The sequence below is a fragment of the Pollicipes pollicipes genome, unplaced genomic scaffold (genome assembly GCF_011947565.3).
Source record: "Pollicipes pollicipes isolate AB1234 unplaced genomic scaffold, Ppol_2.1 Scaffold_6686;HRSCAF=7923_pilon_pilon_pilon, whole genome shotgun sequence".
NCBI lineage: Eukaryota > Metazoa > Arthropoda > Thecostraca > Pollicipedomorpha > Pollicipedidae > Pollicipes > Pollicipes pollicipes.
This window is the reverse complement of record NW_023596921.1, coordinates 42,451,557-42,472,898: the sequence shown is the minus strand read 5'-3', so window position 1 is coordinate 42,472,898 and position 21,342 is coordinate 42,451,557. Positions and strand designations below refer to the sequence as shown.

At 53.9% G+C, this 21,342-nt stretch overlaps 2 protein-coding genes across 2 annotated transcripts; both read left to right on the top strand.

Moving 5' to 3' along the window:
• The first annotated feature begins 1,460 nt into the window (after positions 1–1,460).
• LOC119108369 (uncharacterized) lies at positions 1,461–6,842 on the top strand. Its single transcript, XM_037231944.1, has 7 exons — positions 1,461–1,568; positions 3,871–3,964; positions 4,499–4,647; positions 5,186–5,393; positions 6,102–6,241; positions 6,755–6,789; positions 6,833–6,842. The coding sequence occupies exons 2-7, from the start codon at positions 3,871–3,873 to the stop codon at positions 6,840–6,842; spliced, it is 636 nt and encodes a 211-aa protein (XP_037087839.1). The 5' UTR covers positions 1,461–1,568.
• Positions 6,843–6,968: 126 nt separating this feature from the next.
• Positions 6,969–18,076, top strand: LOC119108583 (zinc finger protein 502). The gene is made up of 8 exons (XM_037232172.1): positions 6,969–7,135; positions 8,499–8,586; positions 9,205–9,365; positions 9,799–9,936; positions 10,301–10,414; positions 11,318–11,432; positions 11,878–12,138; positions 17,027–18,076. The coding sequence occupies exons 1-8, from the start codon at positions 6,983–6,985 to the stop codon at positions 17,863–17,865; spliced, it is 1,869 nt and encodes a 622-aa protein (XP_037088067.1). The 5' UTR covers positions 6,969–6,982; the 3' UTR covers positions 17,866–18,076.
• Positions 18,077–21,342: the final 3,266 nt, after the last annotated feature.

The following is a 21,342-nucleotide window of genomic DNA, read 5'->3' as shown; positions in this document are numbered from 1 at the left end:
CCATTTCTAATTTGCATGAAATGCAGCAGACCACAAGCTGGACATCTGCTTGTCTCCAATGGTAAGCAACTATATGGTGGTAGAACTAACTGCTGTTAAAAGAATGGTGGATGAGTGCAAACTGTAACCACTACCTGAACTAAAAGCATATCATTCTGAAAAGACACCGCATCATAAACATTTCCTTTATTAGCTTCCATTTCTAGTGGAAACATACACACCATACCTTCACTTCCTCTGCTATCCTGCTGGTGAGATCACTCAGACGCACCAATGCTTCACGCAGAACTTCGACTGCTGGTTTTTTGTAAGTCTGAATGCGGAGATGTACTTCACGTTGTGAAGGATTTGGAATTGTGTACCCACAGAACTGAACATCCTTATCTTTCATCAAAATCCATCGCAAGGAATTCCCAAAGGTATGATCTTCCCCATGCAGAATGAAAGTCTTATTTCTATCATCATCCCTGTCATCGGCTGATATCTCTATCAGACTGGCTTCCTTGTTACTGGTATTGGCGCTTTCAGTAGAACTGAATTCCATTTTTGAAGCTCCTTTTTTGCTCTAGCCAATGAAAGCCCCCGTAGCCTACACCGCGTTATTTTCAATCAACTGATGTCTTCACGCACGCGGTGGGGCAGCGTGAGATTCACGGTTGTCTATTCGTCCCAGCTCAGCCATAAGCGCAACAATCAATATGGTAAGACCTTGTCATTACAGAAATACTTATGACGAAATACTTTAAATAAGATATATGGTATAGTTTTGTGGTCTTTAATGATTTTAATATTACTTTTAACCCATTAATCTGATATTTTTACGTACCTTAAATACGACATGGGGCTCATGTTTTTGATATTTTGAACTATTACATACGTCATGCTTTTAGCTGTGACGCACGTATTTGGTTGTGGAATGCAAGATCGCAAAATGACGGCTGTAGCGGACAATGGAGTGCGCAGAACGGGATGGCAACATCTGAATTGACCTAAGGTCACCATGTTTGGGAGGGAACAAGATACCGACCATGGCACATCGATTTAAGGTTTGATTCTGATTGGTGCCTTAGACTCGGAATTTGGATTTGTTGCCATTAGTGCCATCGACTGTCTGCAACCCTATCTTCCCCCGTTTGTATTTGGTGACTTTTAACCTAACTCAAGATCTCCACATTCTGAAAAATTAAAATATGGACTAGGGTACATCGATTGGTCAGGGTTTGTTGTCAATCAATGCCACGGGCACGGACCGTTTGGTTGTCAGTAGGTTTGGTCAGCCATTTAGTCCCTCCCTAAATGCCAGCACCCTGCGCCATGAACAACGCTCCGAGCGCTGTGGTGGGAAAGCGGCAGGTAAAATAGGTGAAATAGTGGCTATGTACGCTTTATTTGCGTGGTTAGGTAGTTCCCATGGCGATTTAGTCGTATTTTATGCTTAAGAGAGGTGAAATCGCGAATGTTGTATGCTGTCAGAGATTTCTCACCTCTGAATCACAAGTTACGTGCGTTTGAACGAACTTAAATCAGCTACGGACCTTTGAAGTGGACTGCAAAGGCGTGATTCTGCGGTTGGCGCCCGGTTCGGCAGTATGAATCGCTCGTTGAGCTATGCTCCGACGTTAATACACCAAACACAAAGTTCATAACATATGCCATCAAATACATGGCTTGTGTCCCTAACTGTAGGGTTGATACAGATATCAATTTATTGTATGTGGGCCTGGCACCCTAGTCACTAGTACATTAGTCATCCAGCATAGCAGTGACATCTGAGTAAGCAGATCTCAGTCCTGAGTTCGATGGGAGGTCACCACCCCTTATACAACTTGAGTCACTACCACTTCCAGCACAAGTGAGACAGGGGCTGCCCAAGTGTGTGTGATTCCATGTCGAGGTCTGTATGCCCAGCAGTAGGGAATAGCGCATACCATTCTATTACGCACATTATGTTCAATAAGCTCACACATCCAGTAGTTACCATTCAGGATGCGTGAATTGCCCCAGGAGATGGGGTCTTATGCACAATCCCCTGGTTGCCTGGTCAGGTCTGCGAGTAAATCTGCACAGTATGTTTGTAATATTTCCTTACATTATCAATACACCAAAGCAAGCACAGATACAACTTGTTTTACAACCAGTGGTTATAACCAGTGACAATAAAACTACTGTAACAACCAGTGGTTTTGTTGCTAGACAGATCCATACACTGTTTCAGAAGCCTGTGGTATGTTGCATCAATTGCCTTATAGGATGCTTATTACATGCTGCTGTACACCTCCACATCCACCAAAGCTGTACACAGTACATGGGTGTAAAGAAGGCTTGAAACAGTTACTGCCCACCAAAGCCATACACAGTACAATGGGCACAAAGAAGGCCAGAAACAGTTAGCAAACAGAGTCTCACGTCAGCTCAGCATGTAAAATCTCTATGGAAGGGAATTCCCGAGCATAAAATGGTCATTTTAGCTATCACAGAAGCTATGTACATGTGAAATTTTGATGGAATAATGTTTGGAGAGGAGTTGACAGGTCAGTTGTAAGGGGTGCTGTTACGAGGCAAGACAAACAATATTTCGAACGTTTAGGTAGCTATGTTTAGCAAAAGGCTCTGAGGCATTTGCCAGTTTGAGTGGTGTTTGTTGAGCTGTATCATATGTTTTGGTGCTGAGAATGAAGTAACCCAATTTTGCTTTCTTTCTGTGCCTTGCAAAGACCTTGAGAAAATAAATGCATGATCAATTTTCCAGTTAAAAATTCAATGCTGGCAGTAAAAGCATCTGGTCCAGGATAAATGTGAAATGACTTTTAAGTTGTTAGTTCCTCCCAGATTTTACTTATCATTGTTCATTGGTATTTCTTGACTGTAGCTAATGATGGTGGACACCAGGTTTGAGTAACTGCTCAATCCCTTTGATGTTAGTAAATGTCATATTTCCAACCTCTTCACATGTGTCTGATCTCTACCAGACCAAGTGGTCCACACCTGGCAGAGCATCTTGTAAAAGTGCATATGAAGCAATGAATACAATATCCTAATATAATATTTATAAGAAAATGGAACATCATTTGCCAGACTCCTGCTAACAGCCTTCCCTGCCTGTTTTTACCAGCGTGCCAGGCTGGCCCAGGCTGCAGTGGCAAACTTGCTGGCGTAGAGTGGAACTCACGCACAGTACTTACTGACATGGCAAGGAGTGGCCTTTCATGTCAGAATGTTGAGGGATGGCTCTCATGTCCATTCCCCTTTTGGTAACACTTTCCACTAATACCTTTATTTGTTCTTAATCTGGGTAGCTAACAGCCTGTGTTAAGCCAAGCTCACCACTGGTGTGGTTTGGTTTGTATCCCCCACATTGAGGCAATGTGTATCAATTTTTAGATATTTTTGAGGATTTATAGGTCTTTTGTGTAAGTGCTGTTTTGTTTGGAGTGTGTATTTCTTGTGTGATAAACTGACATACCTGTGCTGGTAATAGTTTGTCAGCACTGTGCAAACAGCTGATGTTATCAGATGATTTACTACCACACATAAAGGGAAATGTGGTGAAAATAATATGTTTTTCAGCCTGTCATAGTTTTATCTACCATCCAGCAATTTTGGTAGCTTTTGGTGTTTGGACTGTGTGATCCCCACCAATCAAAGGACATGTTTTTTTTTGCTGGGGAGATGTCCCACTATGGCTGGATTTCAACATTACAACACACAAGTTATGAAACATGACAACTTTTTAGCAGATTGATGCTGAATGTCAAGGTAGTTTATGTCTGTTCTGACTTCTCATATCCACCCATGCTGTGTAAATATGTGTATTTTGTTTAGCCATTTTTCACTGATGGCACTTAGCATTCACAGAGTGGTCTCTTGCAGATGGCTGCAATGGCTAAATGGAACAAGAAGCCTAGAGGTCAGCTGAAAGATATTGGCTACAGTTCTGGAGACCACGGCTATGGACAGCTTGGCAGTGAGTATTTGCAGAGCAGAATTGTGGGACGCTGCAGCCAACTGATAGCTGCAGTGTCTGCAGAATTGTTGACTCATGGAAAGATGAAGTGACTACCCAAATCATTGTCCTGTTGTCCTGCAATCTGAACTGTGGCATTCCACACAATTTCTGTGTTTTGAATACTCCTAGCTAATGATAAGAACACAACCTATTAAATGAAAAGAGCAACACAAGCACTCCATCAGCTTAATGTATCCTAGCTCTACCAAAAGAGATGGACTTCTTTTCTCCTATGTCATCACATGGAAGTAGGTGCGAAATTGGGTGGGTGCATCCTGCGGTAGCAAGCAGATCATTGCAGTCAGCGCGCGATAAAACACCAAAGAACAAGGAACTTGTGTGGCATGAATCAAGCATTATTATTGTTATCAATGTCTGACCTATGCCCATTTTTCTTTACAAGATGCCTTTCATATATATATATATATATATATATATATATATATATATATATAGGATACGCTCTGTCTGACACTGTCCTGTGCCATCCAGAGCCGACCTTCCAGCGGTACAACGCCACGCTGGGATGCTTCGAGGACGTCCCGTGCCCGGTCGATCTCGGCTTGCACGCTGCCGGACTGACGGGTGCGCCGCCCAAGAAGTCCCGCATCAAGGTGGTGGTGAAGCCGTACACGGACGAGGTACGCGGTAATGCGCGCCCGCGCAGGGCTGTGTTTCTGGTGGGAGAAGGTGAGATCGTATAGGTAGAATGGCTTTGAGCTTTGGTTTTAAGTTAATTAGGGGTTTCTACCGTCGTTTTGAATCATTTCGCAGTCAGCTGGTAATGTGTTCAGTGGGAAGCTGGCGCACGGTGCAAATTAAGCCTCGTATTGCAAACCAGCCCACGCAAGCTGAATCCCTTTGCTAAACACTATAAGCTTCTCATAGTTTTGACATGTAATGCCCACGCGCTTTATGCGTATATGCCAGGACCCGATGGCCGTCGGTAACGTTTGGAGGCCGTAGGCAACTCTTACATCGCTCACGCTATGTAGTAAACGCGAACTGACTCATGTGATATGTGGCGCACGCACGACCTCATTTAGTCGGCCGCGTCTGCTCCGCTCGGAACACCGAGCACCGCATCCGAACACGCGCGCGGGCGTCGTGAGGGCATGTGAGTGTTCCTCAGACCATGTCAGCGCCTCCCTCACACACGCCGCCGTCTGTCACCGGCAGACGGGGGCGGTGATCGCGCCGCCACCGGTGCCGCCGCCGCCGCCGCCGCTGCCGCAGCGCGTGGCTCGCTACGAGGAGGTCGTGGAGGAGGATGGCCAGGTGGTGGTGCACGTGCCGGACAGCGCGGCCGGTCCGGACGGCGTCATCCGCCTGCTGCAGGTGGAGAACGAGGACGGCACGGTGCACTACATCTCGGCGGAGCAGACAGGTGGGTGTCGGCGCCGCACGCCGTCTCAAAGCAACGTCACAAGGTCGCATGGCTTCACCGTGGCGTGCATGTGTCGGTGGACGAGTCAGAATGCGGGATGGCTGTTTAGTTTCAAGCAAGAACATTGCAGGCTGATCTCCCTGGATCAAACTTTGCAATCCCAGGACCCAAATAAAGAAGACATTTCAGAGCACCTTGGCTACAGTTGTGAAGTTGTAACTTAATGCTTGCTTTCATGGCATTGAACGCATCAAGCGAATGTTGCGGCCCTTCGTGGGGCTGTGAACGATGTGAGGGCTTAGGAGTTGGACAATACAGTTACTTTTGGAGGCCATTGGTCGTGAGGGAATGAAAAGTGCTCTGCACGAAAATGTTGATGTGTCTTCCGACGATGATCAAACGACTTATTGGACGAATTGTCTGTGGGACAGCCAAGTAGCTGCCACCTGGAAGATAAGCAGCTCAGAGTGGCGTCAAAAACTTGCAATACCTGCTTATTGTAGCCGTTCTGTCGTCTCGGCTGCCGTCGTAGGATGTCGAGAATCCCTCACGCCTGATTGGCGACACCTGTGACTGTCCACCGACCACGAAAGGATGGCCTCGAAGACACAGGACCAGCGCCGCGCCAGTCGGGCCCGTGCGCCGTGTCACCTGCTGTGACACGGCAGCCCCACGGGCAGCGCGTGACGAGCGGCTGCCGCCCTGCAGGCGCGGAGCAGGACTACACCGTGGAGGACGCCATGGAGATGATCCTGACCGAGGGCAACGCAGTGGTCGAGCAGGGCGTCGCCGACCAGCACATCGTCATTCAGAACGTGACCACCGAGGAGGCGCCGGACGCCGGCCAGGTGCGGCCGCCGCGCCGGGCACTCCTCAGTCCGCTCGGGGGCGGGATCTGAGTCACTGTGATTGGGAGGGGATGGACTCATCACGTACACCGATTATGGTGCATGGCGATTCGTTGTAGATGTTTGTCGTCGCACGGGACGTAAGTTGAAGCGAGATGCCTTCGTTGTCGCGGATGGTGCGACACGGAGGCAATGCGCCAGTTCGGTACGGTGGCCCGGTTTGTCCGTTGATCCTTGCGTCGTTCTCGTCCTCGGGCGTCGTCCGTTTTGATCCGCTGCCTGTTGTCAACAACGTCATCCTCTGAGAATAATGCACTGGCGCAAACAGTGTCTTTACTAGGTTTCTGTCCCGTAAGATCGTGCCCGCATTTGTACGCAGTGCCATAATCGGATCGTAGCCGTGTAAACGTGTCGTAAGTGACGCGCCGTAAGCCCAGGACGATGCGTTGCTAATGCACATAAGCGCATAAGTGCCTCTCGGGGCTTACGCCGTGACAATCCGCCGACCTGCAGGAGCCTGCGGAGCCGGAGCCGGAGACGGAGCCGGAGCCGGGGGCGGAACCGGATCCGGAGGCGGGGCCGGAGCCGGAGCTGGAGCTGAAGCTGGAGCCTGACCCGGAGCCTGGGCCCGAGCCGGAGCCGGAGGCGGGGGCGGAGCCGGAGGCGGAGGCGGAGGCGGTGCCGTCGGGCGCGTGCTACGTGTGCGGCGAGCGGCCGGCGCCGGAGCTGCTCGCCTCGCTCATGTCGGGCCGCACGCGCCACTCGGACACACCGCTGGCCGAGCTGCTGGCCGACACCGTGCAGCGCGAGCTGACCGTCAGCTCTGCTGACGGACTCTGTCCCGTCTGCGCCACGCTCGTCAACCAGTGCGACAAACCCAGTCCGCTGCAAGCGGTGAGAGGGCGAGGGGGTATGACTTGAGACTGTGTCAGGTGTGGTCGTGTGCTGCAGGTTTGAAGGGCTTTTGGTCGCCGATGTCGAGTTTTGTTTGTGCTGTCTTGTCCGTCTTCGTCTGCTCGTCGGCATACGGGTGCGCTCCATTCCGCTCGCTCTGTTGTTTGCTATCTGGTGCTGCGTTGAGCACCAGATGTTGTCACCAAACGGAGTGTGTAGAAAATGCATTAGTACCATGAGAAGATATAGGTCGCTGATTTTGCTGTTTTGAGGTGCAATCGACGTTGTTCTTGATGATCATAGTTTCAAAAGTGTTTTTTTTTTTAGAACTTCTGACATATGGTTTGGCTGCCCCTGTCGTGCCCTCCCTATGACTACGCACTATCTCCGTCACACGTCCCATGCGTCCGGAGCAATTGATTCTCCAGCGATGTGAGTCTCATTGTGACGAGGCCAATACCGGTATACGCCATCCCTTGGCGGCGCTGCCAGTTCTCGACTGTCGGTGTCGGCCGGCGCTGCCAGTTCCCGGCTGTCGGTGTCTGCTGACGCTGCCAGTTCTCGGCTGTCGGTGTCGGCCGGTGCTGCCAGTTTTCGACTGTCGGCGTTGGCCGGTGCTGCCAGTTCCCGGCTGTCCGTGTCGGCCGGTGCTGCCAGTTCTTGACTGTCCGTGTCGGCCGGTGCTGCCAGTTCCCGGCTGTCCGTGTCGGCCGGCGCTGCCAGTTCTCGGCTGTCAGTGTCGGCCGGTGCTGCCAGTTCTCGGCTGTCGGTGTCGGCCGGCGCTGCCAGTTCCCGGCTGTCGGTGTCTGCTGACGCTGCCAGTTCTCGGCTGTCGGTGTCGGCCGGCGCTGCCAGTTCTGGGCTGTCGGTGTCGGCCGGCGCTGCCAGTTCCCGGCTGTCAGTGTCTGCTGACGCTGCCAGTTCTTGGCTGTCGGTGTCGGCCGGTGCTGCCAGTTTTCGACTGTCGGCGTTGGCCGGTGCTGCCAGTTCCCGGCTGTCCGTGTCGGCCAGTGCTGCCAGTTATTGACTGTCCGTGTCGGCCGGTGCTGGCAGTTCTCGGCTGTCCGTGTCGACCGGCGCTGCCAGTTCTCGGCTGTCGGTGTCGGCCGGTGCTGCCAGTTCTCGGCTGTCGGTGTCGGCCGGCGCTGTCAGTTCTCGGCTGTCGGTGTCGGCCGGCGCTACCAGTTCTCGACTGTCGATGTCGGCCGGCGCTGCCAGTTCTCGACTGCGTGCGCCGCTCAGTTCCGCCGGTCTCCCTATCGTCAGAGCTTGCTGACACTGCTTGGCCCGTTGTGAGAATCGCTAGTTGTGCCGCCACCTCCCGTGATCTCCCCTTGTGACGTCACCGGTCCGCTGTCCGCAGTCGGCGTCGCAACACCTCCGCAACATCGTAGCGGCGCGGCTGGGAGAGACAGGCCACGGCCGCGGCGTCTCCAGGCGCAAACGAGGCCGTGAGTTGGGCCGGCGCGCCGCCGCCGACCAGGCCGCGGGCTGGACGGCTGGCTGGTGACAGAGTGTGGGGTAGTGCGGCCCTCTCGGTGGTGTGCTTCCTAAAGAGGGGGTTTGGTGGCCGCAGCCGGGTGCCTATGCTGGATATCCTTAAAAAGAAGTTGGTCTTGTCCGCTAGATAGATTGTCATGTACATGTTGAGGTGTACTGCAATTGAGTTCAGTAGCCTCGTATCATAAGTAACCTTTGTTAAAGCGCAGAGTTCTCATGTGCTGCACTTTCCAATGTTACCGTATGGCAAGTATTTGTGATGGAGATCAATCTCGGTGATGCGTGACTTCGCGTGGAAAATCCAATCGAGCTTCCCCGCATTAGTTGCTTTACATCATCCGTCTCGGGAAGCGCCTTCGCTATGCCCCGGGTTGCCGGCTGCGCCTTTACGCACCACTGCCACTAACACCGCGCACCGCCGCTGGTCGGTTATGAGTGCGACGCCGGCTTCCGTCCATTGTGTTCCTGCTGCGCAGCAACCGTTGTGCCCGGTGGCAGCGCTACTAATCGCTGTGATTACTTGTGCTGAGCCTTGTTCCGCCTGACGACCGTCGCGTGCCCCGGCTCAGGGCCGCTGGCGAAGAAGGAGCCGGCCTACCCGAGTCCGTGGGCCAACTTCGGCACGGACGTGGTGCAGGAGGAGTGGACGCCGGTGCTGGACGTGCGCCACGGCAGCAGCCGTCCGCGCCCGCCGCGCACCTGGGCCTCGGACGACGAGCAGGAGCCGTCGGTCAGTGGAGTCGGCGGCCGGCGACGCGGGCGGCGTAGTAGCGGAGCTTGTGCGGGGGGGGGGAGGGACGTGCGAAGGGGGGTACCGTCCGTCGGTGGTCGGGAGTGGTGTTCGCTTCAGCGGTTGATGATCTGTGGGACAAGTGCCGGCTGTGAAACCATTTTTCTTGTTTGAGAACACGTGTTCGCTGGTGTGAAATAGCGGTGACGTCTGAAATCGGCGCCCCGGCCTTATTTCGCACCATAATCTTCCTGGGAAGAAAGTCCGACGCCAGAGCGCACGAACGCTGACCTGTCGATGCGCGTGTCCTGCATTAAACCGTCTGTCTGGTTTGCCGGCACCAAGCTGTCTGTCGCGTCCGACGTGAGCGTGTCCGCGTCTGGCCGCCTCTGACCTCGCCCCTCTCCCCCCTATTACCGCCGTCCTGCCGCAGCTGGAGCAGCTGACAGACCTGACCGTGCCGTCCGAGACCAAGCGGTCGGCGCGCATCGCCATCAGGCGCAACGCCTACGTGGCGACGGCTGTGCACGCCACGAGCCGGCCTCCCCGGGTCATCGTCATCCCTGACATGGTGAGACGGCCGCTGCCCCCCTCCCCCCCCCCCCCCCCCCCACAGGCAGCACGCTCGGCTGACGCGTGCTGCGAAGTGGCTGCAGCCGTCGTCTTTGTACATTATCTCTCCACATGTCACAGCCTAGGTGAGCCTTGCACCAGCCGCAGTCTGGCTATTGTTAGGAGTTGTGTACTTGGGAGCTGGCGTTAGCACACGTTGTGCAGAGAATTCGCACGTGTCATCACGATCTGGTGGGTGCGCGACTCTGCGTGCGGTGTGGAACGCACAAGCAAGTTCACTAGACCTTTCTTGACTTTGAGGATAGCGATACGGCAGAGCCGAGGCGCGTGGCAGCGCTGATCGCCGACACGCTCCGTTTCAGCAAGCCAAGTACCGGGCGGATCCGAACCGGCCTCCGCGGCGCACCTACCACCGCTCGGAGCGGGGCAAGGCCAAGGGACGCCGCGGCCGGCCCAAGCTGCCCAACCCGCCCGAGGTACGGGTTCCCAGTGCGCGCGCGCCGCGGCAGTCGCCGGTGGCGAGGGAGGGCAACGTCCGCCCACTGCCAGATAGTCATGGTCCACCCGACAGCTGCACGCTGACTGTCACACGCTGAGCAGTCTGTACGCCCGCCGTGACGTGTCAGGCGTCACACGCTCGCTGTGACGTGTCAGGCGTCACCCGCTCGCTGTGATGATGTGTCCGTGTCAGGCGTCACACGCTCGCTGTGACGTGTCAGGCGTCACACGCTCACTGTGACGTGTCAAGCGTCACACGCTCACTGTGACGTGTCAGGTGTCGCACGCTCACTGTGACGTGCCAGGCGTCACATGCTCACTGTGACGTGTCAGGCGTCACATGCTCACTGTGACGCGTCAGGTGTCGCACGCTCACTGTGACGTGTCAGGTGTCGCACGCTCACTGTGACGTGCCAGCCGTCACGCGCCTAGTGCGACGACGCACCGCCCAGCCACTGGGCGGTGTGTCCGTCTTCATATGGTAACCCACACAGGCACACACGTGGTCAAACGTCCCCTGGATTCGGGCATGTCTGGACTAGCCAGTCCCCTGTCCACCCCAATGCAGAAACTAGCTGCGTCACCGCTTGGCAATCTCCCAGTGTTTTTCGTTATTTGCGATGCCTTTGGTCTGGTTATGTTGTTGATCATAACTTAGTTCCTGGGCTTGCGGAGTGTGGTTTGTAGATTTTCATGTTTAGCTGTGATGTTATGCGTTGCGCAACATGCCCGTCTAAGATTGGCTTTGTGCGGAATTATCGGAACTGCGAAGCATAAAGGTTTTAATGCGGTTAATCTTATAATATATACACTACGCTACTTTGTACACAGTTACCTATGTGACAAAATCATTGATCTTTATATTCATTGGATGTCTCCAGAACCAGCCGATCCAAGTTGTAGAGGTGTCTTCAGACAAGCCGCCAGGCATGGATGGCGACGGCGCCCCGGACCAGGAGCGGGTCCCAGAGGAACACCCGCCCGCCGCGTCGCAGGGTAATACCTTATCTGGGTGCCTGCTGTCGGTGAACTGTGGGCCTGACCCCGCGGCACGTTCCTGAAGACTTCTGGCTAGACGCCGCTCGCGAGTCGCCTCAGGGGAGAGTCCGGGTAGTGAGCGCGGACGGTCGCTGACCCGTGTCCCATGTCGTTTTCCCGTCAGATAATCTGGCCCTTGTCTTAAGGCTGACCCGTTGCTACAGTCTGACCCGTGGCTCCTGGGGTGTCGATAGTGTAGTGGTTAACAAGTCTGCGTTAATCGCTACACGTCTGGAAACCAGAGGTACGGGGTGCGACTCTCCAGGGTGCCTGCGCTTCCTGCCAGAGTGAGAGCCAAGCGATGCCATATAGCGTCCCCAGCTGGGCGCGTCGGAAAGCCCCAACGACGTCGCCGACGACGACCCGTGACTCCGCACTAATCGCGACCTCCGCTCGCCGCCAGCCGACCAGGAGACGGGACCGGTCCACACGGACGCCGCAGAGGCGAACGACGATAGCGGCGACGACGAGGACGGGCCACCACGGACGGCTGACCCGGACTGTCCGTGCATCATGTGCGCGGAGCTGACAGCGGAGCAGCGGCAGCAGCTGGCTGCGGCCACCGAGTTCAGTGTCGTCTACGTCTGCCAGATCTGCCACCAAGAGATGACGGGCCGCAGCAAGTTCCGGGAGCACGAGCGGCGCTGCAAACTGCGACGGCTGAGTGAGTGGCTGCCGGTGCCAGCTGACGTCCCCGCTACTTGGCAGGTTCTCCTGTCGCGGCGGCGTCGGCCTAACGGCATTGTCTGCTCTCGTTTGCTCCGCCGGGCCTGCTTTTCAGCCGGTCGTGCCGACATGCATTCCACGCTCGACCGGAGTTCCCGGTGCTGTTTTATCCCCGGAGTCCCTACTCCCCGGCATAGTTGTTGGGATTGTGTTTAATTGTTCGGGGAAGGACTTTAATTTGACTTCCTGTCGTGCTGCCGTCGTGAGCGGTGGTTTTAAACGGTTCCTACGCACAAAGTCGTAGGCTGGCGACAGGCATTGCACTTGTTGATCCAAAAAGCGGCCATTGAAGGCATGTATTTTATTGTCACTATGTGCTGTTCAGGATACTTAAGATGAACAGCTGGAGGAACTTCTGAGCGTTCAAAACGCGTGGGAATCGTGTTGAAAAGCTGAAAAAGACCCAGCATCGTAATCGGATTACATTTTGGCTCCCATGGCATTGTGTCCATCACAGGACACTCATTATTTTACAACTGACGTCTTGCGTCAAACACACAACTTTTCGTTGTAATCTTTTTAACACGAGCCCCGGGTGACTGGTTGCATGCGGCGCCGCCCGGCTAGCGGCCGGGGTGGGGTCAGTATGACACCTAATATCTCAAATATTTTGAGAGTTAGAACTCCAAATTCGCAAGATGCGTAGGCTTGTGCCTGAACTCACCTGGTTCAAATTTTGAAGTTAAATAAGGTCAAGCTCCAGATTAATGTCCTATGTTCCCTCAGACCTACTTATGCAACTACATTTAACCTGCATATCTCTACTAAGCTAATGGTTACCAGTGTTCATTTCCGGGCAGTGACCGTAGTTGATCTTCAGAAAGCGACAGTGGCTAAAAACCTGCGAGATTGCTTTAGTTTTGAATTTCAAAAATCGTCATGAATTGCGCTATGCGGTACGTGGCTAAAAACGAAAGGTTGCTAGGTGTCTTTCTGGGTCACTGACCACTTCTTACTTGAAATGACACATGTGTTGGCCTTCCTGTGATCAAGAAATTGGAAATGGACGTCAAAAAGTACATCTCAAAGCAAGGTGTCTAGGAAAATACAATTCGGCTTTGGCCTCTGCCTTCCCATCCTACCTTACCCAAGAGTATTGCAGTTAGTCGTAATACTAACTTAACTTGTCTAGAGTTCAAGGAAACCGCCTCAAAGATGTATGGCTTCGTGTAACACTCCACTGTTGCACCACATTGAACGATTCCCTAGGAAATGCCTTCGCTGAAGCCATGGCCTGACTTTGACTTGCCGTGGATCAACGACCGTACAAGATGCATGGAAGATCTGAAGCGAAAAGATCGGCTATGTGATCGGTTACAGCTCTGCAAAGTTTGGCACGGCTCCGCTGCGCTGCTCAGAAATTATTCTGAAAAACCTGCGGGGTCAAATTGGCGCCTCGCCCGATCGTGTGTTAAACGACAAGGTACCGTGGCGGGTTGCGGGTTTCCTGGATGAGGCATGTCACATCGATTAATGGAGAAGGCCGAAAAGAACGAGAAATTTCGTCTGGTGTTACAGACGGCGAGGGTGACCGATGCTGGCACAGTTAAGGCAGCACGTCGGACATCGGGGTTAGTTGAAACATTACTTGCAGTCTGCGTGAAGGCCTCCTAGATGTAAAGCAAGGTGTGTGATGAATTAAGTAAGCCCCATTAAAGGATAAGGCAACCACAGACTAGTCTGCGCGTGAATTTGAAGCAAAGACGAAGAGTTCAGGTAAGAAAGACGCTTCCGAAAAAAACGCATCCAAATCTTTAGCCCTAGTTCTTTTTTGGTAAGGGGATATTCCGAGATGTGCAGAAAAATTACGTTGTCTACCCACTCACCACGCAGAAGCTGATCAGCGGCGAAAATCCATATACCTCTCTTCCTCGTTTCTTCGTCGTCTTCTCGCCTGCCGTGTTTATCCGCCCCAGGTCAGCGAGGAATTACCTAAATTTGTACTAGGGCTCAATGGTCCACGGCTCCACGAAGCACAAGTTCAGAAGAACTTACCTGACACGCATCGCCGGCTGAAGAGACTGTGATTTGGTGTGGGAACATGGAATGGCCGCTGACATAGCTGGGGACATTTTGCTTTGCAGTACGAGAAATCGCACACATTGCTGAGCGCATCTCTCCCTTGATATATAGCACGCCGTGACTGAGAAAAGCACGGATTATTGTAGTTGCCATGTAACCTGCGCCATATATATATATATATATATATATATATATATATATATATATATATATATATATATATATATATGTATATATATAGCGAGAAAAGCGTCCTTTGCCAGTTGGCAGCCTGTCAACTGTACGTTCCACATGGCTTTCTGAAACCATCGACAGACGCTAACGGACAGCCATCTAGTTCTAAAGAGGCAATACCATCCAGGATGCAGGTATGATAAGCCATGTGGGCAGTATCAACAGGCATTCATCGAGCCCTAGAAAGCAGCTTCTCACAGAAGCTGGCACGCGGCACGAGAGTCATTTTCGATTCCGGAAAGACAACCTTTTCCACAGCGCCGTGCGTCAGTTGAAGGCTACCGTCGCGCCATATTTTATCCAGCGTACTTCGAGGCGTTACCATGCCGGCCAGCACGCGCTGCACGGCTCGTCCAATGATCGGGAGGCGCGCGTCTCATCTCGATGTAAAGCGGTCAGAAATTTCCCCGAACGTGCTTTGCTGTTTAACGCCCAGTCTTCGCTCACGTTATCTGGCACGTTGATAGCTCTGCGTCCCCAGAGAAAAAAGTTCGGGTCGGAACCGCCACTTGGAGGCCAGTTCCCAGATGCAGCTCGCCTTCGCTCCAGCGATGATGGTCTTTGCCTCGAAAATGCCATCACCGCGTAACGCGTTTCAAGTCGCACAATCTCAATTCTATGCCACGTGTAATGCTCTAAATTGACTTTTATATTAAATGTGGACATACTTTGTTGTGTATGCGACTTTTCACTCCAGTGTTTCAATCTAAGATTGGTTTTGGAACAGTGCATGACATCCGGCAATTTACTTCTGGTCGGCTAGGCTTTTAATCAGGTTCTCGTTTCGGAATTAAGCAACAGTTGATATGCGGTAGTGTGGATGCTTCGGCTGCCGTCCACCAAGTATATCTTTCTGTATTGCCACCAAGCGCGATGAGCGGCATGCTGCTTGCTTTGGTGGCTGTTGGCTGTCGAGGATTTGCACGTGAAACGGCTAGAAACCTACCACATCCGGATATTTCACGTGTGATCCGGCTAAAGCTATTCTACCTTCGGATATTTCACGCGTCATTCAGTTAAAAACCTCCCAGCTCCGGATATTAACCGTGTGGTTCGCCTGAAGATCTCCCAGCTCCGGATATTTGCCACGTGGTCCGCCTGAAGATCTCCCAGCACCGGATATTTGACACGTGATCTGGCTGAAGATCTCCCAGCTCCGGATATGTGCCGTGTGGTTCGCCTGAAGACTTCCTAGTTTCGGATATTTGCCACATGGTCCGCCTGAAGATCTCCCAGCTCCGAATATTTGCCGCGTGGTCGGCTGAAGACCTCTGAGCTCCGGATATTTGCCCCGTGTTGCCGCTGAAGACCTCCCAGCCCCGGATATTTGCTGCGTGATCCCACTGAACGCTTCCCAGCTCCGGAGCCGGGGCGGAATGCTGTCAGGCGCAGTCTCACCGACTCAGTGTGTGGCTATGGCTGTAGCGTGCGTCAGAATTGCACCCAGAGTGATCTCCAATGCAACGCCGTTTGACTGAAAGCTTCGAACGGTTCGAAAATGCTTGGATCGAGTTAGTCGTTTTGAGTAATGGGTAATGGACGATAACGTGTTGTAGTGATGTGTTGTAGTTAACAATGCATTGAACAGTGAATGAGCCAAATAGTGCTGCAGATATTAAGCTCCTAGCGAGGCCATGCAACGATCGCTCTTGGAATAGACCCCCCCCCGTGTTATCATTAGAAGCATTCTCCTCTGTGCGTGCGTACGTGTGTGTGTGTGTGTGTGTGTGTGTGTGTGTGTGTGTGTGTGTGTGTGTGTGTGTGTGTGTGTGTGTGTGTGTGTGTGTGCGTGCGTGCGTGCGTGCGTGCGTGCGTGCGTGCGTGCGTGCGTGCGTGCGTGCGTGCGTGCGTGCGTGCGTGCGTGCGTGCGTGCGTGCGTGCGTGCGTGCGTGCGTGTGTGTGTGTATTTGCATGTTTGAGGATGCCTGTGAAATTGACGCATGGCTAGAAGAGCCACATTATATTGACTAAGAATTTGTGATGGATCACATGATTTCGGCAAGCATACAGTACTATTCCAGATGTACAAATGCTTTTTATTACGTATGAAAGCCAAGGTGGTGCTCCTTGTCTTTAGACGCCACGGCATTACTTCCTGTTGATGCGAGTGCTTTGGATCAAATTATGCTATGATGAGACAGGAGCGCGTCATATGTGTGACGCTGCGTGAAGTCATTCTGGAGGACGGCGAACTAATGGGTTGAAGCCAGGACCACCAGCACAGCGTTGTACAAGGGCGCGAACTGCAGTACTGAGTGCTCGGAACCCAGGCTGGCTGCTTTCAGCTTGGGATAAAGACTGCGCGAAAACCTGTAAACCAATAGCGTAAGCCTCGGTGTGGTGAACGCAATGTTGCTGAGGAAATGGGGTCTATTTTGGGATTGCCTCACTGCGCTTGAAACTCTTGAGAAAAAAGTTCGTAACTTGTATAAAACCGAGAATCTCGTACCGTGTAGGTCTCACACTTGTCTTATTCTCTACCTCTGCGGCCGATGTTTCTTCCCTTCAACGGTTGAAGTGTTCACAGGACTGGTGCCGCTCGTGTCTGACGCCGCCGCTTGCCTCCGCAGATCCCAGGCGGATACGCATCGTGCACGAGTGCAGCACGTGCAAGCACACGTTCAAGTCGGCTCGGCTGCGCGACGAGCACTACACGCGCACGGGCCACGAGAAGCGCAGTCCATGCCCCGTGTGCCAGCGCTTCTTCCACCCGGACTTCCTGCGCATCCACCTCAACAGCCACAGCGGCGCCTTTCGTTGCAAGGTGTGCGACACGCACTTCAGCTCGCAGGCCACGCTGCGCGGCCACATGTACCGCCACAGCGGCCTGAAGCCGCACAAGTGCGACGTGTGCGGCGTCGCCTTCCGCACGCCCTCCTCCCTCTTCATGCACAAGCGTTACCACCACTCCACCGAGCGGCCGTACACGTGCAACTTCTGCCCGAAGGGCTTCGCGGCGCGTTCCACGCTGCGAATTCACCTGCGTCAGCACACGGGAGAGCGGCCGTTCGTCTGCAAGCTGTGCGGCAAGTCGTACACGCGCAAGAGCTCGCTGACGCAGCACCTGCGCTCGCACACGCAGGAGCGCCGCCACGTGTGCATGACCTGCGGCAAGCGGTTCGACAACAAGACCTACCTGACAGTGCACATGAACCGGCATTTGGGGGTGCGGGCGCACCGCTGCGAGCGCTGCGACCGCGGCTTCTTCAGTCGACCGAACCTGCTCAAGCACATGCAGGTGATCTGCTACAAGAACGACTACGGGCAGCGGCCGGCGGCCGGCGCGCGGCAGATGCACATGCAGGCGCCGGCGGCCGACGGGGAGGACATCCAGACGACCGAGGTGATCCTGGCGATCGAGAGCATTCCCGACGGCGATCAGCTGCTGGTGGGGCACCTGGAGTCCTGAGGGGGTGCCGCGATGGGTGGCTCACCGGCCACCTCATCCGCTCACCTGGCGCGGCGCGCTTTCGGGACGGGAGGTCGTGGTCTCGTCGGATGTCCCTGCCGTGCTTGTAGCGTTGGCGATGTTATGTGAGCTGAGCGTTTTTCCTGGTTTATTGGCGCCGTATGCGGGGGGGGGGGGGGCGGTGCAGCGCATGCAACTTTAATCCGCGTGGTCAAGTCACTCGGTGGCTGTTTTGCAGTGATATCTCATCCCTCGGCGCCTTTCCCTGTGCCGCCCGGTGCGTCAATTATGCTTCTGTTTGCTCTTTAGCCGATTTCCAGTCAACCGAGATCTCTAAGTTTCGCGCATGAATTTGCTATTCAGGTAGCGGCTGTTACCCGACTTATTGATCATATGCCAGCGGCGCAGCGGTGTAAGTATGCAGTGATCCGTACGTGCCCGGAAATAGGGGGTTACCATGGCAACTCGCTCGCGCTGAGGCGTTGCCAAGGCGGCGCTCATCTCGCCTGAACTGTAAAAAGATTCATCGGTACATTTTTGTAAATACACCGCACCACCATTTCACCCCTCTCTGACCCCATTGCATCAGACTGGACGATGATTGCACGCGGTCTGGGAGCATGTCCCGCGCGCCGTGACGCGGAGAACGGGCCGGTCCAGACTACGCCTCACATGTGCTATTTTCGGAGACCTTGTACCCCCAACCCTTGCCTCGCCGTGTCTCGCGACACAGGCTCGAATAACCCAAGGCTTGCCAAACCCACCGAAAAACGTGGAGTTTAACTCACGTTATGCCTCTGGAAATGCCCTGGCTTCAGTGATACGTACGTAGTTATAACCTAGCGCCGCCTCTGGCAGTGCGACACCTCTACACTGAAAAGCAGCGGCTAGCTCCGCTAACTTCCCGCTTTTCAAGTTTCTCGCCCGCGGTCCACTAGCTTCTGCGGGGTCTCTGCCTACTCCGTTGCGTGAGAACCAGCCTCAGGACGCACCACCACCAGTCGTGGCAGCGGTGCCCGGTATCCCACTCTCTTGCTCGGCGCCCGCGGCGGCGGCCATGCTGTGCCACCTGTGCCTCGCCTGTCCACCGCCCGCCCGGCTGTCGCCGCCGGCCGGTCGCGTGGCGGAGGGCCGCGGGGCGCTAGGTGGCGGGCAGCAGGTGGCCGACGCTGGCGAACACGACGGCCGCCCCCAGGGGACGCGCCGGCGTGTCGCTGAAACGGCGATGAGGGCGGATGGCAGCTGCCGTGCACACAGGGCATCGTCTTCGGGGAAGTTCGCGGATCGCGTTCTCGTGCACGCTATTCCCACTCGAGCGTTCTGGGGCCGTGGGATATCACCGTATCGGGCTGATCTTAACGTATGAATACGCTTTGTACACAGTGTAAGCACAAGTGACGTGTCAGCGCGTAGGTGCACGCGGGCATGCCACGCGCGCGCGCACGTGTGTGTGTGTGTGTGTGTGTGCGTGTGTGTGTGTGTGTGCGCGCGCGCATGCGTGTGAGTGGTGCAGTGTTTGAGCGCGAGGGTGAGTGCCGCGTGGCTTCGTGGTGAGATGATGGCGTTCCCTGATATCACACCCGTAGCCGGTGTGGTAACGTGGCCGGCGGCTGGTCCACCTCCGACCCCCTTTGCCACGGACTTATCAACGCTATAGCCGAACCGCAGTTGTAGCAAAGAAAGACGCGCTGTGTGGACATAAAAGCGGAAGAGGTAGCTGCAGTGTGGTTGATGTGCTGCGAAGGATGCATACTCCATCGTGGCGGACGTCGTGTTTTTCCCGGTTTCCCCAGATCCTGCGAGCTCGATTCAATTATAGATAATTTTGCGCCCACGTCGATGCAGGGAACTCCGCTGCGGCTTCTTTTCAGACGCCTGATGGTGAAATATGCTGATCCTAAGACGGCGAACGCCTCTCAAGCTTGCTTGCCGCACGCTTCATACATAATTGCTTATTCTCGGCTTGCCTATGGCGGCCCAAGCTTGTCTTAACTTTGACTTAATTTGCTAAAAATAGTGCCTGCTGCGAACGAGCTGCTGCTTAGCACCACAGCGGTAGCTGGGGTTACTTCAGTTCAATGCTCGGGCAAATGTAGGTAATCTCGCCGTGTCTTCGTCTCACACCACAATGAATCTGTGCCGACTCGGATGCACGCTGTTGCTAACTGTGAAGTGGGGGTTCAGCTTTGGGTCGAAGGCTTGGGGAAAGGGCATTCATATCGTTTTAAAACGTTCCTTTCATCGTACCATCACAATCGTGATGTCGACCTTTGCAGAAGTTCGGGGTTCGGCCCCCATGACGAAGGGAAGGCGGACACGCGCTTTGAAGCAGACCGCGATCGTTTATGTATTACCTAGATACAACTTTTGCGGGAATTAAGTCTGGATCTGATCGCTATCTCCTAGTTTGTTACGAACATCCTGCCCCACCAGCCGGGTGCGTCAATGCCAGTTCAGCAACCCATGTTTGCCTTCTAAGCCTCTCCAACGTGCCAACAGTTTGCAAGACTCCGCCCGTGTTTCAGCAGCTGGCTCTTTTGGCCAGCGGCCAAATGACGCCGGCAGACCGAACGCCCTTGGGACTCTGACCGGCAAACTCACCAGTTGCCGCTCAGCGGTCACCGGCCGTTAGCCACGCGGACGGCAACCTTTGTAGCATGGAAGGCTGTCTCAGCTGCATAAAGGGCTCTCCTGTTGGCACTTTTGTGACTAAGCGCTCGCCATGGTATTGGTGTCCTAGCTCTGACCAGGAGCGGATCTAGCCATTTTGGATGGGGGGGGGGGCAAACGGTTCTTGCAGAATGTCATTCAAAACACAACGTGGCTCTCACACCCACATCCACACCTACTTTTATATATATATATATATATATATATATATATATATATATATATATAAAATGCGGGGAGCAGGATAAATATGTGACGATAGGCTGGGTGTGAAGCTGAAGTTAACGGGTCTTTGGGAACCCAATAAATGGGATAACAGGTTAAGTCACCTTTCGAAATGTCACTGGGATGGCGGGTTAACCACCCACTAGTAACGGACTATTCATGCTAGACTCGCAACCGTCGTACGCTGCGGATACGCGTTGACTGTTGAAACAGCTGACTGCTCCGGCCGTACCAAAACGAGAAACCTACGCAATAAAAAGTTGGAAACATGACGCGGCATGCACAGAATAGCACGCGCCCAGTCGTTTTGTGGGCTGAAATCTTAATTCCACGGCTTTTGGGAGTATGGTCCCTTTTCCCTACCTCCTCCACCCCTGGATCCGCCGTTGTCTTTGACCATGGCCCCAACACTGAACCTGCCGTTGCAGTCTCTTTTGTGATGCTAGTGCTTCACCATAACACCCTTTAACGGCCTCAAAAGGCCCCGCATTGACCACGCACAAGGCCTCGGACCGACCCCGACCTACATCACCACCCCGGCGAAGCCAGCCGGGCCTGGGCCCGCTGCCAACACTGCAGCCC